This window comes from Phoxinus phoxinus (genome assembly GCF_949152265.1).
Source record: "Phoxinus phoxinus genome assembly, chromosome: 4".
In the NCBI taxonomy this organism is placed as follows: domain Eukaryota; kingdom Metazoa; phylum Chordata; class Actinopteri; order Cypriniformes; family Leuciscidae; genus Phoxinus; species Phoxinus phoxinus.
In genome coordinates, this window is record NC_136879.1 from 45,081,048 (window position 1) to 45,091,047 (window position 10,000).

General features: G+C 43.7%; 1 protein-coding gene across 2 annotated transcripts in view; it reads right to left on the reverse strand.

The window, feature by feature from the left end:
- Positions 1–3,197: 3,197 nt before the first annotated feature.
- sidt2 (SID1 transmembrane family, member 2) overlaps positions 3,198–10,000 on the reverse strand; it is a 37,882-nt gene continuing 31,079 nt past the window's right edge. For both annotated transcript variants that reach the window (XM_079609599.1, XM_079609600.1), the window contains 7 exons: positions 7,843–7,951; positions 7,572–7,648; positions 7,403–7,449; positions 7,194–7,299; positions 6,766–6,876; positions 6,571–6,684; positions 3,198–3,662 (listed from right to left, as the gene is read on the reverse strand). In XM_079609599.1, coding sequence (XP_079465725.1) covers positions 3,600–3,662; positions 6,571–6,684; positions 6,766–6,876; positions 7,194–7,299; positions 7,403–7,449; positions 7,572–7,648; positions 7,843–7,951 — 627 coding nt within the window. In that variant the 3' untranslated portion in view covers positions 3,198–3,599. The remainder of the gene's footprint in view (positions 3,663–6,570; positions 6,685–6,765; positions 6,877–7,193; positions 7,300–7,402; positions 7,450–7,571; positions 7,649–7,842; positions 7,952–10,000) is intronic.

The window sequence follows — 10,000 nt, forward strand, 5'->3', positions numbered from 1 at the left end:
GGTTGCAAAAAGTATTTAATAAAAGGGTGCCAATAATTGTGGCCAACGTGTTTTGGAGAAAAACATTTATTTCATAATGTGATTTAGCCCCACTTTCAATTCTCTTGCTTCAATGAAAGGTTAGAATTTTGGCAATTTTTTGAATGAAAGATCAAAAGGATAAACAATGCAGATTTATTTTTTACAGCCAGTTTTGATCATATTTACCAGGGGTGCCAACAATTTTGGCCATGACTGTATGTCTGAATTGGATAAAGCTTTATTTCTTTTGGACCACCTAGAAGGGGAGGCTCGAAATGAGATTATATATCGGCCTCAGGGGGTGAGGGAGAATTCTGAACAAATTTTTGATGTCTTGAAAGAAGTGTATGGATGTTCAAAATCTTATGTCTATTGGCAATAAAAGTTTTTTGATTGAAAACAGAGAGATGGGGAGTCATTATATGAATTTTCACATGCCTTATTGGCTCTAATGGAGAGGGTGGAGCAATGTAAGACGGGTGCTATACCAAACACTGAGATCGTTATAAGAGATCAGTTTTGTGAAAATGTATCTTATGATCTTATGCTTCGCAGGGAGCTAAAAAAGGCTGGTACAAGCCGAGGTAGGGAGACTATGTCACTTCTGGAAGTATGGTGGGAGGCCATTCAGTGGGTTGAAGAGAAAAATCCAGTAGGGAAAAACAAGTACACCCTTTCCCTCATACTTGTGAGGCTCAGGTTACATCTAGTTGTGAGGTTCTTCAGACCTGACTGAACTTAAGAATATGGTTCTTAAACAACAAGCAACAATTGGATTTATTGGTGAAACACTTGGCCTAGTAAACCTCCAGTTAAGAATATTCGTTTTAAACGTGCATCTGATAGCCGGCCAATTTGCATTAGATGCAACTTGCTTGGACATATAGGCTGGCATTGTGAACCTGTCCTTGATACTCAGATTACTGGGGACGTATCCATTAGGGAACCAACTATGCAGTCGGAAAACTAGTGACCCCCAGTGTGCAGCGCCACACGCTAGGATGACCTGTAGAGGGCTCTAGTGTGGATTCTTGCATATATTGATCGGTTAGTAGGACCATGTCCCATTTTAAGGGTGAAGATGAGTAATGTTGATGTTCCATGTTTGGTAGACACCGGTTCCATGGTGACTACTGTGACTGAGAGTTTTTTCAATAAATGTTTTTCTCATTTGAAAAAACAGGATTGTGAGTGGCTTGGCCTAAAAGCTTTAAAAAGCCTAAAAGCTGCTAATGGACTTGACATACCTTATGTAGGCTACGTCAAACTAGATGTGACTGCTTTGATCATTCCAAAGCAGGGTGTTTTGGTTGTTAAGGACCCTGTGAATGTAGCCTTACAAACCCGTAAGACTGTTATCCCCAGTATTTCAGGGATGAATGTCCTCAGGGAGTGTTATCAGAGACCGTTTCAACAATTCGGTTCTTTTGCTGCTCCTGTGTTTAGGCGTGGACTTTGTCAGTGTAAGAAAACGGAGGCGATTACGAATTCAACAGTAGCATTCAAAGTACTAGGTGAACGACTCATTGGTATTGCGTATACACCCTTTCCATGGTGCCGGTCACATGCCCCCAACTTCCTTTAGCAGAGTTTTTGTTAGAGCCTTTGGGCCCTGATGAGGATACTCTTCCAGAAGGATTGCTTACTTCACCTGCCCTTTTACATGCAGAGCATGGTACATTATATGCTCCTATTACCAGTTGCTTGGATGTTTGGCTTCCTCCTCGGAGAGTGCTGGGTACAGTACATGTGGCTTCGGGGACCGTGGAGGCCCCAGCTTCACTGGCATTCTCTGTCAGCCAGATGTCCTCAGAGCGTGTGGCTTTTATAGCTACTCAAGTCCTGACTGAGAATATTGTAGAAGGTTTGGAATTTCCCTCTTATGATGGGCTAACTGAGGAGCAACCCATTCAAGCCAAGTCTCTTCTTCTGAAGTACTTTAGCCTGTTTTCTAAAGATGAGGGAGATTTAGGGTGTAGCGAGCTTATTAACTATGAGATGAGGTCCCTGTCCGTCATCCTTACCGCCGTCTTCCGCCATCACAGTATGACTTTGTGAAAACGCATATTAAACAATTGTTGGATAGTCCGATTCTCAGGGAAAGTGGTAGCCCTTACTCTTCCCCAATTGTAGTGGTGACAAAGAAAGATGGCAGCATAAGGTTGTGTGTTGACTATAGGCAACTAAATGCTAAACTTCGAGAGGATGCTTACGCCCTTCCTCGAATTGAGGAGTCATTGGGTGCATTATCAGGGGCGAGGTGGCTCTCCACTCTTGACCTGGCCAGTGGCTACCACCAGGTGGCAGTGGCAGAGACAGATCAATTCAAGACTGCTTTCTGTACACCTTTTGGCCTCTTTGACTTTAATCGAATGTCCTTTGGCCTTTGTAATGCACCGGGCACATTTCAGGGTTTGATGGAGCGCATGTTCGGAGACCAGCGGTATCATTCTGTTGTGTTATCTTGATGATGTAATCGTGTTTTCCTCTGTTAGTCATCCTGAGAGGTTGGAAGAGGTGTTCTCCCGACTCCAACAACAAGGGTTAAAAGTTAAGTTATCCAAGTGTCATTTTTTTCAAAGTCAGGTCAAGTACTATTATCAGCTGACTATTACTGTATCATGTTTAATACAGTATCTCTTCAGTTAGAAACAAAAACACACATATACAAATATGTATAAAAAAAACTCTTCATGCCCTAAGAGCAATACAAATCCTGACTGAGGATGTCATAATTCATGCATGTAGGGGTTAAAATAAGTTTAACCTTATAAAACACGTCTCTAGAGTCTGTCTGACGTTAACCCTCTGGTGCTGTTCGTCATTCTCAACCAAAATATTTGATGTTTTGCTTTTTTAAAACATTTTACTTCTTCAGAATGGTACAAAACTTGGTAAAGGTTTAGGCACTTGCAGTGTGAACACACATAAAATCACACTTGTATTGGAAATGAATGCGAGAAGAAGTTCCTCTAGTGGAAGCGTTTGGTACTGCAGCCGAACATCATCTCACTGTAAGATCATTCCCTGAGATATCACACTCACATTTAAGTGAAGTGATGACCATGTTTAGGGTGAACTGACCCCTTAACTCTAGCTAAAGTGTGTTTTGTGTTGGTGTGTGGTTGCACAGAATCATCAGGTTCCCGGTCCACCACACAGACGTGCACGACTGGAAACAACCGTAAAAAGTCTTTATTCAGTAATCATTCCGTTTGTAATCGTAAAAACATGATCTGTAATTTTTCAGAAGGTGCAAAGTAGATCAGAATCATGAGATCATCAGTGAAGCGGCTCGGATTTACAGTCGGACCACACGGTCCACACACACACACAAGGCCACGGACGGACACAAACGCCAAGAGAAACACACGGAACTGCGCTGAGGTGCGCAGGGCAGGTCTGAAGCGTTAGCATGAGGGGAGGAGCTCTGGCAGTTTGACTGGCACATTCACTGTCCTATCAGCATTAGTTCCTGTATGAGGCTCCTCCCACAGTCTCTGACTGGCAGGATTTTCAGGCAGTGAGGCCTCTCATTGGTGCTGCTCTGTGATTGGCTAATCCACAATGTCTCTCCATCAGAAGACGTAGATTTTGTCTCTCTGAACCGCGTCGAGGTCGTCGTCCATCGTGAGCAGAACCTGGGACAGACAGAAGTGTGTTTATCACCAGTGTGTGTGGAACTCATTACAAGTAACTTGACTTACGTAATCAGATTACTTTTTCAAGTAACTAGTAAAGTAACGCATTACTTTTAGAATTTAAAACACAATATCGGAGTTACTTTTTCAAATAAGTAAAGCTAGTTACTTATGTTTTCACATTTATTGACTGACACATTTATATAGTGTGTGTGTGTGTGTGTGTGTGTGTGTGTGTGTGTATTATTTACTTATGATTACCATCATAAATAATAATAAGTAATTGAGTTGAATGTAATATTTTTTTTTCAAATAGTTAAATAAAATCGAAAAATGCTTCCAACAGATTTAGCTGTGGTACGAGAATCGAGAACCGTAACATTTTAACATACCGTCAGCCGGAACCGCTTCAGTCCCATTCCATCACTCAAGCTCTAGTTCTACACTAATGTGAGCATTTACTCATCTCACTTGCACAGAAAAGATTCAAAAATCCTCAAAATGAATATAATCAGTGAAATGCAGAATCAGAACACTAAGCAAACCTCCAATAACTAAATATGCTAAATAAAACATTTGTAAAACATCCTCCTCGAGGTCACGGTGATGTTTGGCTAACTTGGCCTATCGCAGAGCTAGCATCAAGCATGTTCACATTAATGTGTGCAGAACCTGTGAGCGTCCGGGTGTGTGAGGTCGAAATATCTGATAAAGGCAACTAATCGGAATTGGGCATCAAGACCTGCAGTGTAAACGAGCCTTATTTTCAGAATAACACTTTAACTTTTAAAATTTATTAAACTAATTATTAGGCTATAGTTTTTACCTCTCTGCGCACTCCCCTGGCATGCCCTGACACCCCACAAAAAGACCTGTTGTAACGCATTACTTTTCTGAACTACTAACTAACTAACGAACACATTAGATCATTCTAACCCTCTGGGGACCAAGAACGCGCCGGCGCGTTTTGCTCGTGTTTTTTTTAGCAATGCAAAATAAACTCAAAATGCTCTGTTAATTTTGATCTTTCATTTTCGTGTTATACATCAATCGATCCTGTTCAGTAAAAAAAGAAATGTCTGTAAAAATAAAGTGTTTTGCTTTTTGCCAAATAAAGAAAAATGAACATGATGTGAGTTCTGCACTCTCTCTGTCAATGAACTCCAATTTGAAACGCGTTAGAAAATGATCTGTAACTCCGCGAAACTGCAGTCAAACAGGCAAACATACCCACGGGCATAAAGCTTGAGATCGCATCTTTCAAATGAAGTAATTTATATTAAAAACAAATATTCTCAGCGTCTGTAATCTGTATGAAAAGAGAGCGATTCCAGTCGAGCTGATTACGAGCTCATTGACTTTAATTCGTTCACGCCTACTGACGGAGCGCGCTATTCACAAGATAATGTGTTAAGCCATCTATGCAAAACAGGGAAACGCCCCCAAGCAAATGCTTTAAGTTTCATCATCAGTCACCTGCGCGTTGGGAAGATGGCACGACACAATAATATTCTTCAACTTTTTTATGGAGCTTCATCACTACCTCCGCCTGCAACTCGGAGTGCGCTTAGCAACACAGTCAGAAATCAGAAAGAGTAAGTACATATTTACCCACTATTATTACAGATATTTTCACAAATGAATATGGAAAACATGTCGATTTCTAAGGCCAAATTAGAACCTGGAATTGATATTTTTCCCGCAGTCCTGAATGAGAAGAGCCATTAACATTATTAATAAACTATTGTTTTCTAAGTGGCTAAAAACATCTCCATCTCCGCTGTTAAGCAGATGCGCTTTTAGAGAGAAATGCTCCTTTCATACGCATTACATAATCAGAATGTATTAGCTTTCGGTTCGAATTTGTTGGTTTTAAAGTGGACATTTCAAGCTTTAGCTACATAGGCTATATTTAGTGTCAGTTCTCGCGCTCCAGTTCACGGAGATCATGCGCGCACCTGATTGTTTTATTTTATTTTACAAAAGCACAACACTTTCTTGTTATTGTGAGTTTACACAAATAAAAGTAGTTGCGAATAATGTATTATTATTTTCTGTATGACCAGACATGAACATGAACATGCAAAAACTGTTTCTATTGCAGTTTTGCGAAATATTCCTTTTTGGTGGCAAGATCTGTGTGCTTTGCAAAGAACAGCTTGGTAAAAGGCAGGACACACCTTGGAAATGCCAGGCATGTAATGTTCACTTGTGTCTTCAGTTGAACATTTAGTTCCTCCACATAGAGGAATTACAATAAAACAGATTGAAAAACAAAACCTTTGAATCTCTGTGTTTAGGCTTGCCTCATGATGGGCCATTGGGGGAGTGTCTGTCACACCCCGGGTCTGAATCTCATTAATATTGATGGGCCATTACCACTCCTGCATAAACCTCTTCTGACAAAACACTGTCTTACAAAGTTTAAATCAATGTATTGTTTTATGTGAACGATTAGGCAGGATGTTTTTCACATCATTTTGAAGCCAGAACTCGAAGCGACAACATCCATTAGTCAAAAGTCTCCGGAACACATATTTAGTATGCGTTTTGTGGTCTATTTCAGCAACTTTCATTTTTATTTTTTTCAATAACCAATAACCACGCATAAACATTATTCTCTTAAAAATACAAACATGTACATACATGTTGCTCGCATATTATGGTAGCCCCGTTTGTGCTATATAGTGTAATTACACCTTTGCCATTAACATGTTTATAAATAACTGAAAAAAGCACAAATGTCAGGGCATGTCAAAACATCCCAAGAGCTCAAAAAACACCTTGGTCCCCAGAGGGTTAAGGAAGCGACGCAGTATTGTGGCGCATTAGTTTTGAAAGTAAGTTTCCCATGACCAGCCATGATGATAGTGCAGCTGTGTGTGGACTGAGGGACGTGTGGACTCACCAGGAAGGATCCGAACATGGCGATGGACGACAGGAAGTGCCAGATGTCGTGGTCGTCGAAGAAGGACAGCAGGATACACTCGCGGTTGTGCTCGCGAGACTCCGCTGGGGTTTTCTGGACACACACATGGAGTCTGATCAACACGAGTGTGTGTGAGTGTGTGTGTGAGTGAGAGTGTGTGTGTGAGTGACTCACCTGCCATGTACTAAGCCCCTGAAAGAAGAAGAACAGAGCGAAGCCCCAAACCACAGCAGTGAAGAGGATACACACCAGAGCCAGACACTTGATACGCTCACCGCTGCGCAGCTACACACACACACACACACACACACACACACACACACACACACACACACACACACACACACACACACACACACACACACACACACACACACACACACAAATGTCAAATACAAACATCTTCAAAGATCTGAATGACACTAACACAGATTTAATTGATCATGACCACAGGAAGTAGTATATCAGTGTGATGATGTCATGACCACAGGAAGTAGTATATCAGTGTGATGATGTCATGACCACAGGAAGTAGTATATCAGTGTCTGATGATGTCATGACCACAGGAAGTAGCATCAGTGTGATGATGTCATAGCGCACACCTTCATGATGATGTAAAAGGCGAAGTACAGCAGCAGATTACAGATGCCGATGGCCAGCAGGTACGAGGCGAAGTCGTTGGGTCGCTTGATGAGGCCGTACGCCGCCCTGCACACACACACACACACACACACACACACACACACGGGTCATGCCTGTGCTCGGGTCCATGTGATCGAGAGAGATGTGATGTTGATATAGTTTAACTCACAGTGACCAGTTCACAATGTTTCCCATCACCAGCAGAACCATCCGGTCCTAAAGACAAACACACACGTCAGACACAGATATACTGCTGTGTGTGTGTGTGTGTGTGTGTGTGTGTGTGTGTGTGTGTGTGTGTGTGTGTGTGTGTGTGTGTGTGTGTGTGTTGTACTCACGATGTACATGGGTCCACTGCACTGACGAATACAGTCTGTGTAGATCACATTCAATATCCTGCGCACGATCCCAGAGTCTGAAACAGACACACACACACACACACACACACACACACACACACACACACACACACACACACACAGAAAGAGAGAGATTAAGTAAAACATACCATCAGTTTGTCCTGCTGAATGCCAGGTGTGTGTGTGTGTGTGTGTGTGTGTGTGTGTGTGTGTGTGTGTGTGTGTGTGTGTGTGTGTGTGTGTGACTCACCGAGTCTCCAGCGGCCCATGTAGTAGAGCTGAGTGCTCAGGAGCATCGTGGCCAGGATGTGGATCACCGAGAAAACGATCCAGAACACGGTGTTACCCTTGCCAAACACCTGACACACACACACACACACACGTTTGTTTGATATCAAATGATATTTTCTGACCCTAACTCTCACAGACACTAGTGTAACATTAGACTGACATCTTTGTACATCTCTTTTCACACACTGAGTTTGCATTGCGATTACACTTCTCTTGTAAACACAGGACTTCTACTACATTGATGTAAATGAGCTCATATAACCGTAGTAAAGTGTGTGTGTGAGTGTGTGTGTGTGTGTGTGCCCACGATGTGGAATGGTGGTGGGCACAGGCCAAGGGTGTGGCTAGGAGTGCCTAGCCAAACCATGCACACAGGCGGCAATGGAGTGATGGTCGTTGCAATTGTGGGATGGAGCAGCACATTGCCTCGGCAGCTTCTATTGCGACTGAGCAGTTCCACGCTGCTCACCCCTGAGATGGGGAAGGACCTGGAAAAGGTGGTTCAAAAAATGTCTGCCCCATACACTCTGGGTGGTATACCGCAACCGCCTGAGCATCCCATTATGCGGTCGAAAAACGAAAGAAAGAAATAGACACCTGAGTATTGCTTCATGGAATGTCCGCACCTTGTTGGACCTGGCTGAGACACCTGACAAGCCTCATCGTAGAACAGCACTTGTGGCCTTAGAGCTAGCAAGGTACAATATCGACATTGCAGCCCTCAGTGAGACCAGACTTCATGGAGAGGACTCCCTGACGGAGGTTGGTGCAGGGTACACTTTCTTCTGGAAAGGGGTCCCCGAAGGCACTCGCCGGACCCATGGAGTTGGTTTTGCAGTGAAGTCCAAACTGCTGCAGCTTATCCCTGAATCCCCTGTCGGCATCAATGAGAGGCTGATGACCTGGCGCATCCCCCTTGCAAAAGGATGCTTTGCCACCCTCATTAGTGCCTATGCACCAACGCTTGCTGCCGAGTCTAACACCAAAGATGACTTTTACCTTGCCCTAGACTCTGCCATTAGAAAAACTCCAGCCACAGACAAACTCATTCTCATGGGAGATTTTAATGCCAGAGTGGGCATAGAGCACCTGGTATGGGATAAGGTAATTGGCCGGCACGGAGTTGGGAAGATGAATGACAACGGCCTCCGGCTCCTTTCTCTCTGTGCAGAACACCAACTGGTCATCACCAACACCATATTTCAGATGAAGAACAGATTCAAAACCACCTGGCAGCACCCACGCTCAAAACATTGGCACCTCCTTGATTACGTAATAGTCCGTCAAAATGACCGGAAAGATGTCCTCTCCACTCGAGTCATGCGCGGAGCAGAGTGTTGGACTGACCACCGTATGGTCAGATCCAAACTCCTCATGAGTTTTAGACCCCGTGGTCAGAGGACAGCTCCAAAACAAAGAATCAACTGCTCAGCACTCAGTAGCCCCACCTCACGAGACCTCCTTCGACAGCTCCTCGCTGATAACCTCAAAAAGATCCCGGAGGAATCAGCCGACTGGCCAACGCTGCGCCAAGCCATCCATAGTGCAGCCTCAGAGGCATTGGGCCAGTCGAGGAAACATCATCAGGACTGGTTTGACAGCAATTCGGCTGAGATACAGACACTCCTTAAAATAAAATATGATGCCCATAAAGCTCTCCTGTCCTGCCCTGGATCTCCTACCTTGAAAGCCACCTTTAATGCAGCGAGATCTGCAACCCAGCGTGCCCTCCGGAGCATGGAAGACACTTGGTGGGTGAAGAAGGCAGAAGAGATACAGCGCATGGCAGACTGCAACAACTCACAGGGCTTCTATGATGCCATCAAAACTCTCTACGGCCCCAGGAAGAGAGCGATTGCTCCAGTTCGTTCCGCTGATGGCTCGACTCTCCTCAAGGATCGCCATGAGATCCTCACCCGCTGGGCAAACCACTTTGAGACTCTCCTCAACCTCAATAACCCTGTTGACATTTCTATCCTGGATAACATCCCCGACCTATCAGTAGTTACACACCTCAACAATCTTCCTCAGTTTCTAGAGACACGCCAAGCCATTGCGAGTCTTAAAAACAATAAAAGTGCTGGACCTGATGGCATTCCGGCAGAGGTCTTCAAACA